At 42.5% G+C, this 21123-nt stretch overlaps 2 protein-coding genes across 3 annotated transcripts in view; one reads left to right on the forward strand and one right to left on the reverse strand.

Moving 5' to 3' along the window:
- Positions 1-1033: 1033 nt before the first annotated feature.
- On the reverse strand, positions 1034-17587 carry ubxn2a (UBX domain protein 2A). The gene is made up of 7 exons (XM_004083339.5): positions 17465-17587; positions 17065-17121; positions 16661-16772; positions 14515-14624; positions 3848-3985; positions 3421-3582; positions 1034-1657 (listed from the first exon to the last, which is right to left on the reverse strand). The coding sequence occupies exons 2-7, from the start codon at positions 17100-17102 to the stop codon at positions 1474-1476; spliced, it is 744 nt and encodes a 247-aa protein (XP_004083387.1). The 5' UTR covers positions 17103-17121; positions 17465-17587; the 3' UTR covers positions 1034-1473.
- Positions 17588-20069: 2482 nt separating this feature from the next.
- atad2b (ATPase family AAA domain containing 2B) overlaps positions 20070-21123 on the forward strand; it is a 49118-nt gene continuing 48064 nt past the window's right edge. For both annotated transcript variants that reach the window (XM_023953092.2, XM_023953093.2), the window contains exon 1: positions 20070-20296. In XM_023953092.2, the coding sequence (XP_023808860.1) occupies positions 20198-20296 (99 nt within the window). In that variant the 5' untranslated portion in view covers positions 20070-20197. The remainder of the gene's footprint in view (positions 20297-21123) is intronic.

Below are 21123 nucleotides of genomic sequence, written 5' to 3' on the forward strand. Positions count from 1 at the left end.
CAAATAATTGGTCAGTACTGGTGAAATGGTATGTATTAGTAAGGATGTATGTATGTGTATCTTATTTTTTAGGATGCACATCTCCATACATGCTCTATAAATGAAACAAAAAATCCCCCAACTTTGACGATGCGATCTAATTCTTTTACCCAAAAGAATGGATGCAATCTAGATCTGTATTTGTCATTTATGCTTCTAAATGAAAATGTCTTAACAGTCTTTAAGCAACAAAACAAATATCTAAAGGACAAAATAGCTTCGAACATAAAGACCCTATTCTTTGTGGTTAAAAATAAAGTGTCATTTTATTCAGGTATTGCTTGAAGTGCTGTGAAGAAAAGGGGTTATGTTTGATGAACACAACACACACCCGTCACTGTGGTTCACCCTGAGTTGAAATTGATCCAACTTGGTCGAAGAAAGCTTGTTATTGGATGTCTGTTTGCATCACGTTTACAGACAAAGACACAACAGAAAGAGAAACAGTTTACCAACATCTTTTACCTGGTTTTGAACCGATAATGTTTCTCTCGGTACTAGGCGATATCTCTCGTCCTATTTTTTATTTTTATTTCTTGAACTCTCTTATTCCTGTCCAGGGTCATAGGAGCCTCTTTTCGCTACTAAACAGTTCACATGTTCATCGAAACACCTGAAGGACAATTTAGAATCACCAATGAACTCATAAAGCAGGATTTTTGACTGACAAAAACCCACACAAGCACGAAACTCTACACACAAATGTCCCAGCTGGGGTTCAAACTAGAGCCTTCTCATAAAAGTGCTAACCACTACACCCCCAAGCCACCTTTCATAAACATGTCTAATTCAAATAAGATCCACTTTAAAATAGTTTTTACTTTATATTAGCAGTTTTTGAAGTAGCTATGTAAAAAAAAAAAAATCTGAAATGATTTGGTGCTTTCCATTTAAACTAAACTGTAACATGAATTTACATCTAAATGAAGATTTCTTTAAGGCTTAAAGTAAAACTACAAGCTGATTAACACTGACAGAACACAGAACAAGGATCTCCTCCAAGCAGATTTGAGTTTTATTGCATTATCCAGTGATTTGCAGATAAAGTAAACCAAACGTCACCATTCCTCAACATTTACAAAAGAAATAAAATCGCGTTTCAAAATGCTGGTCTGCATACAGACAGTACAGAAGTCTGATCTGAAACATCGTGCAAAAAAACCAACAGTTTTTAACTGCAAATTCTTTCTTACTGCAAACGGTGCAGAAGCGTTTTGATCGCATTTTGGGAAGACTTCAGAATTGTGCTAAGGGGAGGAGATGATGCAGACTAAAGTCCATCGTGCGCTGGTTGACATCACTGCTTTGCATTCTTTTTGGCAGAATAACTTCATCTTCCAGGGAACGACGGCAGCGTGAACTCCTCAGAGGCACCTTAGTGACCAATCCGCCGCAGCAGGGACTGCAGAGCAACGCCGAAAGCGTGGCACGTGGTCACGAGTGTCCAAACGGATGCTCTGTGTTCAGGGGTCTCTGGACGATGACGGCGTGCGCCAAATCCGCCTCTTCCAGGGTCAAATCTCTGTCGCTGAGCTCTTGAGCGGGGAGTGATGTGGTCAGGGTAAACGGGGGGCAGTTCCTCTGGCAGCGCGCCACAAAGTCGTAAACATCAAGGATCCTGAAACAGAGACGCAACTACTAGATCAGAATCTCACCGCCAGTTTTCCTGAAATATCAATATTTCATAAAATTCCAATTCGCATCAATGATGGAGCATGAAAAGCACCATTCAAGGGGGAAAAACTAAACAAATATGGGAGGATGAAGTAATGGAATTATGAGGAAAAAAAAGGCAAAATTGTTTTATTAATGTATTTTTAAGTCAAAGTTTTGACAGTAAAGTAGCAACATTATGAGAAGTTGTGCAATCATTTAAAAAATTCAGCAATCTAAAGGAATAGTCGTAAATGAATGCCTCAAAGTTGCAATTTTTCTAAGAAGTCGACCTTTTTCAAAAATAAAATTTAGCTTTTAAAATGCTTCAAAGATAATCGAACATAACCCGTATAATTTTTGTTGTCGGGGACACTTCAGAGAAATCAAACGGACGTCACTGTTTTTGTAGATGTACAAATATATTTGATTTAAAACTTTATTTAGAAAAAATAGCACAGGTTTTTCCTCGTAAAATTATAAAGTTTTGAATCATACATTAAAGATTTCTGATGAAATGTTTACTTTTTTCTTATACTTCTATGACTTTGATCTAATAAAATTACTTTTCATATAATTGTACAACTTTAAATCTGGAAAACTGACTGTTATAGTTTTTCATATTTTCATAGCTTTTTTTTCTTGTACAATTTTTGACTTACTTTCTCACCTTTTTTTTTTTTCTAAGGACATTATTCTCCCAAAAGACGTTATAAAAATAATTGTACAACTTTGACACAAATGTAAACTTTTTTCATAATTCTAAACTTTTTCTCATGTTTTCATGTCTTTATTCTTGTAAAATTCTGACAATGTTTTTACATTTATTCACATTTTTTTTCTCAATTGTTTTTTCTATATTCTCATAGATGAACTTGTCATATTTTAAGACTTTATTCTTGTAAATGTTAAATTTTTTGTAATAATTATACAACTTTAATCTGATAAAATGTTTACTTTTCTCAATTTTTTTTTTAATTTTCTTATGGTGACCCTTATGTCATAAATATCAGTTCAGAATTTTATTTAATTTCTTTGTTTACAATGTTTTTTTTCTTTTCTTTCTCAAAGGTGAAAGTTTATCATTGAAGCTGCTGATGCAAAAAACACAAGAAATGGGACTGAAGAAAAACTACTAGATTTTATGAATTGATATAGTTTCTTATTAAACAGTCATTTAGATTACAAATGAAAACAGTTTAAAATGAACCCTTCCAAATCGCTCTCCCTTGCAAATCCTTCCTATAGTGGCACAGCCTCTCTCTCTCTGCGGAAGTCAGATCATAACATGATGAATTATTGATAACAAACCCAGCATATACAGGCAACCGTATGGCCGCCCGCCTCGCACGCGCCCAGGCCAGCTTTAGGTTGAAGGGGTTTGGTCCTCTCCATCCCTTAGCCTGTTATATAAATGCTGCATGCAAGTTATGCAATACCACACAGGGGATTTAATGGATCCCAACCAACGCTACAGCCCAGATTATGTTTTCTGCAGCCTCATGCACATCACCTTCAGCCTTGGAACGTAAGCGTACGAGAGCAACGCCTTAGATAATCCCCAAAACAAAGCAGTTCTGCAGCTGCAACAGGCCAAAAATCTGTTAGCCCTCCCTGAAAGTGATTTGAGTTTCAGAGATTATGGGATTTCCCAGCTGATAAAGTGTCGGGGAGAAAAGCGTAACCACGTTTTTCCCCTGCGCTGTGTTTGAACTCTGCCATACGCACCGATGCGATAGGTTGAACCGCTGCACCAATCTCCTGCCGTCCACCAACCAGATCTGCAGAGAGGTGACGGGAAGGGAGTGGTTGAGCGTTACCATGGGAATAGGAGGAGATTCTCCATCCTCGTGCACAGATGGTGACCTGGCCACAACTCTGGGTGCAACACTGGAAAAAGGGACAGAGTGCAAAAGAGCAGACCGATCACCAGACTGATGCCAACCAACAGGGTGGGAGTTTATTATCTGCTGCAGGGGGGGGGAGGCCTGCAAAGTAATCCTGTGCAGGGAAATCAATGAGCATCTGGTTTCATCAAGATGACAGGCTCAGATTTGCTTTTAAATGTTGTCTAGAGGGACACCTAGTGGTGAAATCTTACAAAAGCGTGGACTGCAAGTCATCATTAACACCAACGCTGACCGCTTTCTCCCACCTGCCCAGTCTGTATCCTCGGCCGCTGAAGGGATGGAAAACCTTCTTCTTCGGAACGTAGTTCTCCTCCGTGAAGTCCTCCATGCTGATCTCCAGCTCCTCCTCCTCCGCTCTGCTTTCCCATTCTGCCGGAAGCTCCCTGAGACAAATTCAAGACCGACCGGCCGGCAGATTCATCAATATTAGAAATGAGCTGCACAGATTTGGTCTCATCTATTTTCAGGGGCGCTGCTGCTGCGGCGGCGGCGGCTGCTGCTGGTCCTGCGGCTGGTGGGCCACATCTGATGCTAATTCCTTTCTAAAGAATCTGATTAAATCCAAAGGCTACCATACGTAGAAAGTCTGATTAATCTCATAGAAACACATTAGTTGTTTTAATATTGGTTTGGTTTAGGAAAACTTTAAAAATTTGATTTTAAAAAACCCCACAAAGAATATTTAAATCAACTCTCGTGTTTGATGTAATCTGTGGTTTTGGGATTATTCTCCTGGATTAAAGAACAAACCAAAAAACAATTCTAAAAAATTAAAATTAACCTTTGCTTCCAACAAAATAAGGAGAAATGTATACAATTTAGACAGTCTTTTGAAATTAATTCCAGCTGTTCTGAATGGATTTAGCATCTTCAATGTTTAGACCTCAAATGTTCACCGTCTTGGACCGATTCATCGCTGCTAGTGTCTGTATCGGTCCGATATGAAAAAACAAAATCAACCAATATCTTCAGACTGTTCTCAGAAACTCTTTATTTTCGATTGTGTGCTTGTTCCTAATAGATCGGGAGGCTTATGTTAACAGTTAGTCAGTAATTGACTATTTGCTGAATGTTTACAGATATATTTATATGAAAGTTTGAAAGTGATACTTCCTGTGAGATCCTTTGCTGTATGTTGAAAAGGTCAAGTACAATGTGATTGTCCAGTAAAAGGGAAAAAAAAGTGCATTTTAAATAAAGAAACAAAAAGGAAATCTAAACTTTGTGTTACTGTAGACACGCAAGTATCTGTAAATATCGGCCACAGTTGCAGGGGAATTATTGGTTATCGGTAACAGACAGAAAAAATCGGGCCATCCCTATTGGACCTTTTTATTTTAATCAAAAACCTTACTTTTTGAGTTAACACTGACCAGAAAATGCTTTTTTTGATACTTTTGCCACAAACTTTTATTGAAGTTGGTCAGGCAAGCAACTGTTATAGATTTCAAACAAAAATCTTTATCGAATGATGACAAATAAGTAAATTTGGCTAAACTTTTAGAAGGGATCATTAAAAACGCAAATAAAGTGTTAACTTGTTCTTTTGAATTATTTTTAACGCTTTTGATTGCACCTAAAAATAAGCTATTTTTGCTTTTATTTTTACGATAAAAGAAGCTTTTAATGTAAAAATGACTTAGTCTCCTAAGAAAATCAACATGGATTTTAACTTAATTTTGTCAAACATGACCTTCTAGGTCCCAACGTGATGCTGTAGTATCGCGAGAGCCAACGAGAGGAGTGTGGTGAGTTTACTTGGCGGCGCGTAAGTTGTGAACAAACATTTTTGATTTATTTAATTACACCGCCATATTTAAATAATCCAGAAAGTTTAAAAAATAAAAATCTGAAAAAGTTTGTCAAGCATTTGCCAGCCTGGATGACCTGGAGGACCTGGAGGATCTGGAGAATTACATCGACGAGTGTTTCAATACCTGCCTCATGAAGAAATCCAACACCGCCACTCCGTCCACCAAACGCAACCGTCCCGAAGACTCCCCGGGGGCTGCCTCCTCCCCAGGCAGCAACATGAGTGATATCCTGGATTCAATTGATAAAAGGCTCTCCAGCCTTGATTGCCGTTTAAATCTGCTGGAGATCCTCCATAAGGAATTCCAAGGTCTGCGAGAGTCTCTGGAGTTCAGCCAACAGCAGGTGCAGGAGCTCGCAGCGGAGAACCAGGCCCTCAGAGAGACCGTGAAGATCTTGGGCCACGACACCGCCCGTCTCTCTGAGGAAAACCGATCCATCAAGGAAACCCTCCTGGATCTTCAGGCGAGGAGCATGAGGGACAATCTAGTGTTCGCAGGGATTCCAGAAGAGGCAGGGGAAGTCCCGGAGAACATTGTTAAGTCCTTTATAGAGGTCCACCTGAAACTCCCCAAGGAAGAAGTCCAGAAGATCTCCTTCCACAGGGTTCACCAGCTCGGAGGAAAAAGGCCGGACAATCAGCGTCCCCGTCCTATTGTTGCTAAATTTGAACATTATAAACAAAAGATGCAGGTAAAAAGCAGAGGACGAGAGCTGAAAGACACACATTACAGCGTGAATGATCAGTTTCCAGGCGAGATCCTCCGCCGGTGGAAAATCCTCTTCCCGCTGAGGAGGAAGCACCTGTCTGCTGGAGCACGCGCGGTGGTTGCTGTTGATAAACTTTTTGTGAATGGCAAGCTGTTCCGGGACCCAGAGGTAACACCCTGGCTGTGCTGAAGGCTTTCAGAGGCACACTGACATCTGCGCTGCCCAGAAGAAACCCGCAAACTTATTTAACTAGGAAATAATCGGATCATCAATAATCCACACCTCTCAGGAAAAGTGTTTTCTCTTTCTCTCACATTCATGTTTCTGTTGTTGTTTCGTTGTTTTTGTTTTTTGTGCTTTCTCTTTCCCTCTCTCTTTTCTCTTGTCCCCCCCCTTACCATGTCCTCATATGTGAATCAGGTAAAGTCAACGCAACCACGGTGAGTATTTATTTATGCACGGAACGGGCGCGCGCGCATACTAGCGCGCATAAGAGCATGCACACGCGATCCCGCACACACACGTTGATAAACTGCAAAAACCTCACTTAGGCTCACACAGGACGCACGCAACATGCAGCTCATAGCCAAGACACGTTCACCCACAACGCACAGCGCTTGTCAGTGTAGCAGGTACGCACAGCGGGCACGCGCACACGGACGGGCACACGCACTATTTAGCCTTGCACTCTCCCGGTTAGAACAGCTATGAACAGTCTTAACATCGTTAGCTGGAATGTGCGTGGACTTGGTTCTGGGCCAAAGAGATTGAAAGTGTTAAATCACCTGAATGATCTTAAAGCAGATATAGCTCTGCTGCAGGAGACCCATTTATCTTTATCAGCTGGTCATCTCCTGTGCTGTTCCCAGTATCCAGCTATGTATTCTGCCAGTTTCAACTCCAAACAAAGAGGGGTTGCAGTTTTGATTAATAAAAATGTCACATTTACTCATAAGGATACAGTTACTGACCCAGAAGGCAGATTTGTAATCATTAATATATCCATTCAGAATAAAGACTTTTGCATAGCCAGCATCTATGGTCCTAATGTTGACGACTCTTCCTTCTTTCACAGATTCTTCACCTCACTCTCAGTTCACTCTGACTCCACAATCATTATAGGAGGAGACGTCAACCTTGTTTTGGACCCTGAACTTGACAGACTCAGCACAGCAGCAAACCAGCGTACATGGCAGTCTGCAAGTATTCTAAAGCAGTACATGAATGATCTGGGTCTCTGCGACGCTTGGCGCTCATGTCATCCAAACACTAAGGGGTTCACCTTTTTTTCTCCAGTTCACCATTCACAATCTCGTTTAGATTATTTATTAGTCAGTAACTCCCTTTTGAAAGAAATTAAAAGTTCCAACATTCATCCAATTATTATCAGTGACCATGCACCAGTTTCTGTTACTATTTCAAGGGAAGTACCCAGACCCTCGGGTTCAACCTGGAGGTTTAATACGTCTCTGTTAAAAGACCAGGAATTTATTGAATTCTTTAAAAAAGAGTGGGCAACCTTCTTAGAATTCAACGATACTTCTGAAATATCACCAAGTATTCTTTGGGAAGCAGCAAAGGCAGTCATGAGAGGGAAAATCATCTCTTATTCAACGCATAAAAAACGCAAGGAGAAAGCAGATTTATTAGAATTAGGAAATAAAATAAAAACTCTGGAGACTGCTTATACTGCTTCTGCACAGGAACACATACTGGGGGACCTGAAAAATTTAAAGCTGCAGTTAAATGACATCATCAATAAACAAACACAATTCCAGATACAAAGGCTTCGACTGGAAAGATATGAAAACTCAAATAAATCTGGCAAATTTCTAGCTAATCAGCTTAAAATTAATAAAGAAAAATCAACAATCACTTCTATTATGGACCAAACAGGGAATGTCACCCATGACCCGGTAAAAATTAATAATGCGTTTAAAGACTTTTATCAAAACTTATACACTCCACAGATCAATCCATCAGAACAAAGCATCAACTCATTTCTCAACAATATAAACCTGCCCAAGTTAAACGAAGATCAAATCACAAACTTAGATTCTCCGCTCTCGCCGTCTGAACTTCATGAAGCTCTGTTACTTATGCCCAATGGTAAAGCACCAGGGCCTGACGGCTTTCCTGCAGAGTTTTATAAGGAATTCTGGGAACAACTGGCACCAACGTTTTATAAAACGGTAAAATTTATCAATGAAAGCCAATCTCTACCACCTAACATGAACTCCGCCAACATTATCCTTCTTCTAAAACCAGACAAAGACCCCACGAGTCCTTCAAGCTATCGCCCCATTTCTTTAATTAATGCAGATGTAAAAATTATCTGCAAAGCACTAGCACAGAGAATAGAAAAAGTCACTCCTCACATAATTGACTTTGATCAAACTGGATTCATCAAAGGCAGACACTCGGATGACAATGTCCGCAGACTCGTTAACATAATAGACTTTGCCACCATCAAAAACCAGGAAATGACTATACTATCACTGGATGCTGAAAAAGCCTTTGATAGAGTAAATTGGAAGTTCCTCATTGCTGCCCTCCATAAGTTTGGGTTTGGAGAATCATTCATCAATTGGATCAAAATATTATATCACAACCCCAATGCATCAGTTAGAACTAATAAACAGACTTCCAACAGGTTTTTTCTTGGAAGAGGAACTAGACAGGGTTGCCCACTCTCCCCCTCTCTTTTTGCAATATTTATCGAGCCTCTAGCTGCAGCAATAAGACAGAATGAGAGTATTAAAGGAATTAAAACCAAACACAGCCATCATAAAATTAGTCTCTATGCAGATGACATATTACTGTTTTTAAGTAATATACATTCTGTAAATGAAACGGCAACAATCATTAATGAATTCTCTTCTATATCAGACTATTCCATTAATTGGAATAAATCTGTTTTATTACCACTGAACAGTAATGCGGAGCAAGGACTCACAATACCAGTTAAATCAGGCAATATAAAATATCTAGGTATTTATTTTTCCCCCAAAATATCAGAACTGGTGCTGCTAAACTACACCCCATTACTGAAAAACATACAGGACGATCTAACACGCTGGACCAACCTGCCTTTGTCCCTTATGGGCAAGGTAGCCACGGTTAAAATGAAAATCTTACCCAAAGTTAATTATCTCTTCTCAATGATTCCCACACAACCGCCATTAAAATGGTTCAAAACATTAGACTCATCCATATCAAGCTTTCTATGGAACAATAAACCTGCAAGAATTAGTCTAAAAACTTTAAAATCTGCAAAAAGCTGTGGAGGATTAGAATTACCTAACTTCCACAATTACTTTCTTGCAAATAGATTACAATACATCTTAAAATGGTTAAAAAATAATCCAGAAACCAACTCATGGTTAGACTTGGAACAGGCGTTATGTGGAAAGATCAACCTGTCAGATCTTCCATTTATTAGTCAAATAGTTAAAAAACAGGATTGTTTCAAAAGTATTAATATAAATGCCACTTTAACAGCCTGGTGGGAATTTCTCAAAATATCAAAATCATCAATTCAACCGTGCAAAATGACACCCATCTGGAACAACCCAGACATCCTCATAAACAAAAAAATTATCCACTTCCCAGCTTGGCAAGCAGGGGGCATAAAACAACTAGAGCACATAATTATTGATAGAAGATTCATAACTCCCCAGGAACTTCAAGACAAACATGGAATATATAACTTCTTGGAATATCAGCAACTTAAATCAATTATTACTAAAAAGTTTAAATACAGAGACAACGATTTAAAGCTACCAGATGTAGTTACCACTCTGATCAATTTCTCAATGAATAAAACTCTCTCCAAAATATACAAACTTTTATGTAATTTAGATAACAATATTTCACTTCCGACAACAAAATGGGATGCGGATTTGAGCATCACCACAGATGAAAGTTTTTGGTCAGAACTTTGTCTAAACACCTTTAAAATGACAAAAAATCCAAATCTGCAGCTAATCCATTTCAAAACTCTTCACAGAATTTACTACACTGGACAGAGGATGTTCAAGATGGGTCTCAGTAACTCAGACATTTGTCAGCACTGTGACAGTAATCTACCCGACAATTACCTGCATGCACTATGGTTCTGCACGCCTGTCCAGGCTCTCTGGCAGCAGGTATGTGCCGATCTATCAGTCTGGCTTAAGGTTTCAATCACAGCTTCACCGTCACTTTGTGTGCTTGGTGACATGAGTGCCATCGATGTAGAAGGAGGATTAGGCTCTATCATTTTCATAACTCTTTGCATTGCTAAAAAAACTATTTTAATAAATTGGAAAAGCAAAAAAAATATAAATATAAGTCAACACAGAAATCTGCTGCTTGATCATATCAGCTTGGAAAAAATGTCAGCCCAAAGTTCAAGTAACTTTGAAAGAATTCGGTCTCTCTGGTCTCCCATAGCTAACTCCGTGACTTAGGGGGTGGGGGGGGCATGGTCGTCGCTGCTCCTTGCCCTTCTGCCGTGGGCCGGGGTGGGGGTCGGGGCCTCCGGTGCCTGGCCGGGGGTGGTGGGGGCTCCGTTGGTCGGGGGGTCGGGTCCGGCGCCTGGGTGGGGCGGCCTGGGGCGCTGCGTGGTCCTCTGGGCTTGGGTGTGGGGGTGCGTGGTGGGGGGGTGGGGTGGTGGTCTGGCTTGGCTTGGGGGGGTGGTCCCTTTGCCTGTGCTGGGGGGGGTTGGCGGGGGGCGCTGCTCGGGGGGGGGGCCCAGCGGCGCTGGATGGGCTTCCCGTCTACACCTGGGGCTGGGATCGGCCCTTCCCTGGCTCTGGGGCGGGACGGGACAACCCTCTTGGGGCCCCCGGTCGCTCTGGGTGTCATCCGCTTCGGCTGCGGGGTCTGGGGGTGGGGTGGGGTGGGGGTCTTGTCGGCCCTGTCCTGTGGGGGGGCATTCTGGGGGAGGGGGGGGGCCACTATTGGTACGGGGCAGGGGGGGTTGACGGGTCGGGGTCTCCGCTGAGGCCATCGGCGGTTTCCCCGGCCGGTTGGCTGCCTCGGTCCCGTCGAGGCCTGACCAGAGCTCTTCTAGGGCCGGCGTTTGGGGGTGGGGGCCTGGGCTTGCTCCGGGGGGGGCCAGCGCTTTCTGGCTCCCCTCTCTCTGTGTGGGGGTGGTGGTGCTGGGCCTGGGGTGTCTGCGCCTCCGGGGGTGGGGCCCCGGGGCTGGGTGGGCCTGGCCCCCTTGCTGGGGGGGGGGGGCGGGGGACGGCTGTTTGACCACCGGGGGACAGTCTATCATCTGTCCCCAACTTACCCCCTTCCTCATATAACCTCATAATAGGGTGAGGGGGTGGGGGGCTTAGCCTGCGATGAGCCTTGGGGGGGGGGGGGGTTTACTAGGCAGTGACCCCCCTCCTGTGGTTGCCGTATGGAGTGGGCCCCCCCTCTTTCGGTTTTATTTGCACCTTAGACATGTAGGGCCCTTGGTAGGGGGGGTGCTTGGACATCACTGCCAGCAAGCAGCGGATGTCCTCCTAGCACCCTACCCGCCAATTTTAACCGCACCTTAGACATTTAGGGCCCCTTGGTGGGGAGGGTGAGGGGACGTCACTGTGAGTAATCAGGAGACGTCCCCTTAGTGCCCTACCCGCCAATTTTAACCGCACCCCCCTTAGTACACACACCCCTCCCCCCTCAATATATACATCCCAACATAAACACACACACATGCACACACACACTCTCTCAAACACACATACACGCACACACATTTTGCAAGGAAGGTGGGACCTAGGACCATCTGTCCCCTGCCTCTTCCCTGGTGGGGGGTACGGGCCCCTTTGCAACGGCGGCTGTGTCCCCGGGGTGCCGGCTTCCTGGGCCCGGCGGTGCTCTCTCCGCGCGGTGGGGGGGTTCACATTACATCTGAGCCGGGGGTGTTCGTGTCCCTGGGGGGTGGGTTCTGGTCCTTGCTCCTGAGTGCTGGGCCCCGCCAAATTTCCAACTGTGGCCGAGCCTGGTCGGGCCATATTTACAACACCCCTTGTGGGCCCTCTTTTTTCCCCGGGGTTCCCCCCTTCTGGGTGGGGGCGGCGGGCCCCTGCCTCGCTCCTCCCTGGACCAACCGTGGGCCGGGCGGGTGGCTGCCTGGAGTGCGGAGTGGGTCTCCCTTGGGGGGTCCTGGCTCGTACCTGGGGTTGGGGCGGGGGGATGCCCGGAACTCCTGGGTGGTGGTGGGGTGCTCGTCTGGGGCTGTGGGCGTCCTTCTCCGGTGGGGCCCTGCGTTGGGTTCTCCCGGCGCGGCGGGGGGGCTGCTCTCCTGGTTGGGCTGGGGCGGCGCCCTCTTTCCCTCCGTGCCTCTCTGCTCTCTGGCTCTGGGGGCCTTGCGGCGGCCCTGCTGGCCCTGGCCTGGGTGGCGGGCTTGGTCGCCCGGGCGGCGGTTGTTCCCTGCCGGTTCCCGTGTGGCGTTGGGGGGATTCCGGCTGCCGCTGCTGGTGCGGTGGGGGTCTTGGGGTGGGGATGGCTGGGCACTCTCCCTCCTTCTTTTCACGTTCCACCATCCATTTTAGAAGAACATAAACACTCACCTGAGCACTGGTGTTAGCTCAACAGACTGAATGACTGAAATATTTCACACTAGTTGGTTTTAAGGCATAAGTATGCGTGTGAACACTATCTGTTTTGTGTACATGTCGACAGGTGGACATTTTTGCAACTAACAGGTGTGTTTATAACATTTGAGTGTGTGTGTGGACAGGCTCCGCCCTTTTTTTTTTTTTTTTTTTTTTACATTTGAACCTTACCATAATGATTAACAACCAGTAAGTCTGTCTGCTCTATGCTGCTTCATGGTCTTATCCCCCTTCCCCTCCTATTATCACCCCCTACCCCCCCTCTCTCTAGCGTCCCTCTCTCTTCTTCCCCTCTTTCCTTTTCCGTCCGGTCCAACACCAAAGATTTTCAGACATGTTTGAAATTAATAAAGTTTGGCCTCAATTACAAAAGGGGTTTATTCAGACATACCTTTGGTTTGTCTGAAGATTAATAACCCCTCTTGTTAAAGTAAAATATGTCCAACCCAAGAGGCCCTCAGCTCTCATCTGTCTGCCTAGCTGTTGGACAGGACAAGTTAAAAAAAAAAAAAAAAAAAAAAAAAAAACAAACATGACCTTCTAGAGTTAAAGTGGACTGATTTGCCTTAAAAAAAAATGTTGTGCACTTAACTCAGAGATCTTTTATCTTCTTGATCACCAAAAACAAGTTAGAACCACAACGTTTCACCATTCTGGCAGGAAACATACAATATTTATTTATGTTAGTGATTTATGACATTTCAATTACAACAATCTTATATGTTTTAATATAGAGCAACTAATATTTCTGTATAGAACTTATAACTTTTGACAGCAGCACTGCTTTCAAAATAAAATGCAGCTTGTTTGAAAGAAGACCCTCCTGCTGCAGCAGATTTACTTGAACTATAATAAACTTAGACCACATAATAAACCATAAAACGTAACTAGACGGAGCCGCATTTCCAGAAGGAAATGCAAGGTTGAATGCTATATTGCTGAATGAAACTTAATTGGTGATACCTAAGGATTCTTAATTCTGTCTGATAACAGTTAGGAAGCGGATAAATATAAATCATGTAATAAAATGGTTACGGTAGAACAGGGTGGGATTATATGAATTTGCTTCCTTCCAATCCCTTTCAAGCAATATTTAATTTTATGTCTACTTATCCTAAGTTTAATACGTCATTGTATGAATGTATAACTGCTGATTGTATTGTTTTTTTGTGTGTATTCTTCTCATTTGATTGCTTGAAATAAACCATTCCAAATCGAATCAAAAAATCAAAGGGCAATTATTGGCAAGATAAAGAAAGAAAGAAATGATCAAAGTTGACCATAAATTAACTGAAAACAGCACAATAATTTCTAAAATGCCAGAGCCGGGTATCGAACCAACGAGCTTCTGCCCCAAGGATTCCCCATGGATTTCAACTGAGCCAAAAATCCTAGAATATGTTGTAAAGTTTAAGGATTTGAAGGCCCAAAAGTCATAGCTGAACATTTGAATAGTTGAACGGTTAAAATAGCTGAAAGATTGTAGGAGTTTAGCACCAGAAAATGGTGGATGATACCAGAATAAAGAGAAACAGGAAAGCAATGGGTTGAACGCTTTCTAGCATCCAACCAATTAGTTTTACCTGATGAAATGTGTAATATAAAGATCATTTCTTTGTGTTTCTTAGGATGAATAGAAAGATTTAGCTGACTTAGTAGTTTTAGTAATAAAATTACGCCTTTAAATTCTCACACTTTAGCACAAAATCAGTTTATACAAAAGTATCACTAGAAAAAAAACCCCGATATGAGCTAAAACAAATATAAACGGCGTAGATTTTTGGAGATCTTACCCTCTTTTAATAGCATCCAAAAAAAGTTGATTTTCCGGTACAGAGTAACTGCGAAAGTCCCCATCGTTGACGGTGAAGCCGTCCTTCCACAGTCTGACCACCATCTCCGCCTGCGAGAGGCGGATGTTAGCGGGTGTCGCTCAAACCCATCAAACACTAGACACTGCTTTCCTTCAAGGCACTTCAACAGAGCTCAGCTTAGAGCAACAGTAGAAGCAGCCCTCGCCATGTGCAAAGGTGTGCGCTGCTGGGTTCTGGATTAAACCAAACCACCCGGATGCTTTTTTTCTTTCTGGAGATACCATTTTCCAACATTTAGTTGACAAAAAACAAAAGCTGCAAAGAGTTGAACTCCAGGAGCTATAAATAGGAGTATTTGGTGCATGCACAACAGTCTCCATAGCATTTTTTATCAATAAAAAAACCCAGATGGCCCTCACTTCAAGAACTTCTACGCTGCAGAAGTTAGAAGCCAGGACTGCTGAATTCTGTGTTTTTAGTTCCGCCCTGCAGATTATGTGGATCAGGGGGTTCTAGATCCTGCCCAGACCTGATCCAGTGGATCAGCAGCAGATAGAGCTGAAAAAGACCAGGGATGGGGGATCCAGAGTAACGCGGTCGGGTGTCCTGCTATGAGTAGACGGGGAGAGCTCAGCGTTTCCCAAAAGATTTAGATGAATAAATCATAAAAATGGAAATTGTGTGTGACTAAATTAGTCTACAAGCATTACTCCACACTTTCCATTCAAAACCATATGCTACATGAAAGACCCACTCTGATGACAATTGTATTTTTAACATTTTTTTCTGGCTATTTGATGATGTGTAAAGTCAATTAAGCTCAAAATTGCCTTTCTGAGTATTTCTTAATTCAAATAAATGTAAATCAGGAGCAAACAACAAAAAATGTTTCAAAATGATTGTATTGGTGACGTAGAGAATACGCTGCATGGGCGGGGCCACAAGTTCCTGGATTTGTTCTAATGCATCCGCTTTCAGACAAATAGATCCATGAACGTCTTGAGCTGACTTCTGTCTTAAAAACTGTACCGCCGCAGAGCTCCAACGCTGCTCTGCTGCAGCGGTAATGTTAAGGCCTGTTCACACCGGGACGAATTTCGCGCGCGATTTTCGCCGACGTTTAACGCCTCGTGACTAAACCAAGGGCACCAATGTGAGTGTGCACACCGACGCGAAAAAACGCCACGCGTCAAAGCGTCAAAAAAAAAACGCCTCGGGTTCGTTTTTTTTTTCCGACGCGTCGCGTCGAAATCTATTCGACCAATGAGAATGGCGCTTTTGCACACGTGTCTGGAGCTTCTGAAGTTACTGTAAAACACAACTTGGGGGCGCTCAAACACAAAACTGCCTTGCTGAGCACACATACCAGCGAAGAAGATAGACGTCAAGTAGCGTCTACACTGCCGCGAAGAAATAATGACGGACATTCTATAATATCCCCGAACCAAGCAGCAGTTGGAGCTACTGATGCTTGAAATATTCATGTTTTCTTTGTTTGATTCTGACAAGCGCGTAAATACTTGCTCTCTTCTTCTGAGCGAAAAGCGACTTTAAGAAGCGTAAAGTTGCGCAGCGCCACCTTGTGTACAGGAGTATTTCTGTTTACATTAAGCGCTCGGCTCATCGTCAGCGAAAATCGCCTGGGTGTGAACACAAAAAACGTGGCGAAAAACGCTGGCGAATATTCGTCCCGGTGTGTACGGGCCTTTAGTGTTGGGGCTGTACGCCAGCAGGAGAGTGTGTAAACAAACGGGTGATGGGAAGAGGGGGCCGGGGTTGCTCCACATCGATGGTCCACACCTCGGGGGAGTATTTTTAATGAAGTGCTGTAGCTCTGCAGTAACTATGTCCTAGTAAAAGACACGGGATTTTTGATTTTGGCTAAAATCGACATCATCATAAATGAAAGAGCACGGAGAAAACAGATCAGAAGATGATGCTTAAAAAAATTACAATGTATGCATTTATTACGATGAAAATAAATAAATAATATTTTCTGTGGACATGACTGAGCTACACATGTCTAAGTGAAGACACTCCACGCATGTTTGTGGAAAATCCAGCAGCGTCTCTTATACTTTTCAAACATTTCTCCCATAATAAAGAACTGGGAACAAAGTCTGACCTTGGTATTCCCTGAAGCATCATAACAGATCTTCTCCACCTCATCGAGGAGGTCTTCAACCGAGAAACTGCGGCTCATGGGGACGTCCTCCTCATCGTCTTTACCGGCAGCCCTTCAACAAATGGAGAGGTGGAATAATGAGCTGCAAGTATCCTAAAGGGTAACTTGTAATCAGAGGGCTGAGGCTGTGGAAAATGGTGTTATTGTAATATTAGTTACAAGTGTGGATCTTCCACTTAATACCACATTATTGTGTAACTGCAGTCTATTTTGATAGGTTTAATGATCCAAAACGTTCAAGCGCACACATGCAAATGGGAAAATTACATTTTTATTTATTTTTACTGATTCTTTATTTATTTATGGGGGGGGGGTGGTGGATTTTTTTTAAGGAAAACACTTACCATTGATCATCTTTGTCATCCGTGTCATTCTCTTTCATGACGGTGTTCGTTTACCATCTGAAGATAAAACATGCAGGAATGAACGAGGCCTATAGCTACAAACAACACGCTGCGTATTATGGGATGCCCTTTATTTTTATTATTATAATTATTACATTACTACTAATATCTCGCATGTTGCACACTGAGTGACATTAAGTCACCGAGGATAATTTTAAAGAAATTGGCCGCGCGCTCATTCATCATTCTGGCGTTTTATTTGTCACTGACATTGACAAGCACGCAGACGCAGATCCCAATAAAAGCACGGCTTTAAGAAATAAAAAAAATAAATAAAAATAAATGATTAAATAACGCAGCGGAGGTTTTTCTACCACACTGAAGCCGCATTCCGATTTACCAGTTTCGAGGTTAATCCCGGGCTGCACATCCGCAGCCACAAGTTACGACCAGCTGCTCTTCTGCTGAGCAAGACCTGTGACGTCAGAGAGCCGGAAACTGGGCCAAGTTGTCGTGAAACCGGCAGCGCGCAGGCTGAGCTCAGCACTTCAGAAACAGATGATAGTCAGAGAGAGGCTGCACACAGTGTTGCCAGATTGGGCGGTTTTCCGCCCAATTGGGCGGTTTTTGTTCTAAATTTGCGGGTAAAAATAGCTTTGGGCGGGTATGCATAATTTTGGCGGTTTTAGGGTCTGTTCGGCGGGTTTTTTACACTCATGAATACATAATAACGGACTACTTTAGGCTGGGTGGCTGTTGAAGTCTTATGTTCTGAAGCTCCGTGAACGCACCAGGTAGAGACGCTTAATGGGTTCTGTCATCTAACCTGTTGTTGGGGGTTTGCCGCCCCGCCCCTCCTCTTAGATGTTGCGTTCATTAAAGCTGACACCGCGGTCGCGTGTGGGCGGAGCTACGAGCTAACGTTATGGTCTGATGGCTGGATGTCTGTGTGTATCGATGCATGGTAGACACGGAGAATGTGGAGAGATCAGGTTTAATATTTTGGAGAGTTCTACTTGGTAATCATGTTTCCATGTTTGAGTTCATGAGATCGTCCCAGAAAGTCTCTGCTTCAACTCCCGCAGAGAAAGCTACGTGTGAATCTGACGCCCGTGTTTGTTTCCATCTCTCTGACAGTTTGAAGCTAAAGCCCCTCCCCCGCCCCTCTGCCTGCTTTTCCTCTCTACCTGTTCACCTGTTCACATCCTCTGTAGCTCAGAGTTGTTTTCCCCGCGCTCCTCCAGTGTGTCCAACACAGAGAGCGCAAAATACGGTCATCATAGCAGCAGGTTGACACGGTAGTAGTCGGGGCGCTTTGGCGCAAGCGCAGCACAAGGATGGAAGAGGTTATACATAGGTTATAGCGGGTTAAGAAAATGAATGGAAGAAGGCCGGTCCGCTGAAGAAATACGCAATACTGTACTCCTTTTATTAATAGTCTGAACTATCTTTGATTTTAAGAAATGTTTTATTTTGAAAAATCACCGCATCGGATACTTAATCAGTCCAGTAGGGGAAAAAATCTACAAAAGCTGTATATTGATCTTATTTCCCCCCCCCTCCCCCCCGTTGGGCGGGTTTTTGCGGGGTCTGGCGGTTTTTAGATGACTTTTGGGCTGGAAAACTGTGACTCTATCTGGCAACACTGGCTGCACACTGCAGAGAGCGAAGTCTGATCAGCTGCTGTTCTGTCTTAGCTGACTGCAAATCTAATATAGAGGAAAAAAAAGACTCTTCACAAAAATGTTGATTTATATTAATGCTTGCATTGATATTTGGAATTTGTTCTGGGTTTTGTTTACAAACAGAGACTTTGCGCAAACATATATCTGTTCCTTAATTTTGTTCCCCTTTATTAAAAAATCTATAAATCTACATAAACCCAATCATACTGTTTTTCTAGGCTTTTAAACTTAATATTACCTTTTTCCCCCCATTGTTGATTGTTTTCAAAAATAAAAATAATTTATAAAATAGAAGAAATAAAAACTGAAAATAAATAGCAGCAAACTTTGACCCTGTTGGTTCTCCAGGCTTGAATTGGGAAAATTATGTCAGTAAGATTTTAGCTAATTGTCTAAATTAAATTATTTAAGAACAACAACAGATTTGTGAATATTATACTTGGTGGCTATATTTTGGTAGTTATTGTCATTTGAAATGTCATTTTCAAAATAAAAATAAAATGTAGTCATTGTTTAATAACGAGTTGTACCTGAAGACGCAAGACCAAATCTGATGCATTTATTTTCTTTTATTAAATTATGCTAACATAATTTATAACCATATTAATCTGTTTGTCGTTTAAAGGTTTGATTATTGTATATTTTGCTAATATCTCTCTTTTTTAATCTCTTCCAAGTTTAGGTTGGGAATGATGTAATTTTGAACAAGTTACTGATTATGAAAATGTTTTTTTGTATTATTTCTTGGGACTTGGAATAAACTGATTCCATTTTTTTTCTCTTCTTTGTTTTTTCTTAGTTTGCATTTATTCTGTAAAAAGACAAATCTATCTAAATGTAAATACCCGGTGTAATATGTGAATATTTATTCATTTGACCCGGAAACGCTCACTATGAAAGTAATTCAGTAAAAAACGCTTTATTTGGAGCTAATTTTTATTTGACTTAATTAATATTCAGGCGTGTCATTAAAATAACAAATGTATTTTGTTCCTGCACATTTTAAAGTGTTTTCTAATTTGTGTCAACATCAGAATGGGTTTTCATCTTTCTGAATGTCTATTAAAATGTTTCTAAATTAATTTAATCTTTATTGTCAGTTTTAATGTTTTACTTTGTGTGTTTGTTTTTGTTTTTTACAAAATAAAAGTATGTGTTCTGAAATGTATTTTGAACATTTTAGCCCCTTTGAAAACTTTTCAAATGAGCTCCTTTTTAAAGAAATAAAATGATTCACAGGAGAGTCCATCAGACTGATTTGAATCTTTTTTTTTTTAATTGAAGTTTGTAAACTGAAGATCATCAAAATAAAAGCACCTGCCGAAAGACTCAACGAGTTGGGAAGAGAGATAGGCAGAGATACTAGCAGGAAGAAATGGCGCCTCGATGCTGCGCTCAGTGAAGCGGCGTTTGGACAGATTCAGAGAGAACCGTCCACGGGGGCAAACATGGTCAATACGAGGAAAAACTCTCGGGTGAGATGCGACCCGTTTATCTCCTCCAGGACGAGGTCGTCGTCGAGAGCCGAGCGAAACTCCGAGGATCATGTAAGCCGGGTTCTCTCCTCTCTTTTTTTTGCCGGCGAGCTAGCTTGCTAGCCGGCTAGCTTGAATGCAGCGCTGGCCTCCAGCAGCTTCAACTATCGGCTCATTTACGGGCAAATTCGAGCAGAAGTCACACTGACACCCGCGCAGTCACGCAGGTAGACGTTTAAAGACCCGGGGCGGTCCAGTTTCGGGGGTGTCACTTGTTGTCCAGCTGTCAAAAATGCAAGCTAGCTATTATAACTCTTCTTGGCTAACCCCAAGTTGAGTTCCCTTTGTGTTTGGCAATTTCCCCCAGCTGATTTGTTTCACCGATGTCTCCTAAATTAGCCCGTGAAATAAAACCAAACGACGAACCGTATTTAGCAACACTTAGATGTTTGAGCACCACCGTTTTTCCAACCATGAATAATGGAGAAACGGGAACTTAAACGGGCTTTCTGGACAGCTGCTAGCTCGACCATTAGCTTGTCTAACTGTGGGGGAAGGGAGTCCGAGGTTCACAACAGTTGGCTGGCTCGAGTCCCGCATTCAGCAAGTCTGAACTTGGTGAACTTTTCTGTTGTAAATCTACTAAAAGTCAACAAATAGTTATTTTTATTTTCTTTGACCCATAATCATGCGCTTCAAACTCGCGGAGGACTCGTTTAGTTAGTCTGTTCCTGAAAGCTTTTGTTTTGAAGTCGTCTGACCTGCACGATGTCAGTCTTTGTTTCAGAATGTAAACACCGAGATTATGAAAGACAGAAGCGTCTGCTGCGCCTGCACATTTTCGCCACCAATCCGATTAAAATCACAATTTTGCACAGATTCCACTAACAGGAGCTGCT

Source organism: Oryzias latipes, chromosome 24 (assembly GCF_053564925.1).
Source record: "Oryzias latipes strain Hd-rR chromosome 24, Olatipes_Hd-rR_3.1".
In the NCBI taxonomy this organism is placed as follows: Eukaryota; Metazoa; Chordata; class Actinopteri; order Beloniformes; family Adrianichthyidae; genus Oryzias; species Oryzias latipes.

What these genes read in the sequence shown, in the direction of transcription:
- ubxn2a (XM_004083339.5), bottom strand. Translation starts at nt 17,102, where the DNA reads ATGAAAGAGAATGACACGGATGACAAAGATGATCAATG. An exon ending in ATGCTTCAGGGAATACCAAG is followed by an intron (nt 14,625 to 16,660) that starts GTCAGACTTTGT and finishes CGCCTCTCGCAG; the next exon opens with GCGGAGATGGTGGTCAGACT. An exon ending in CGGTTCAACCTATCGCATCG is followed by an intron (nt 1,658 to 3,420) that starts GTGCGTATGGCA and finishes TCTCTGTTTCAG; the next exon opens with GATCCTTGATGTTTACGACT.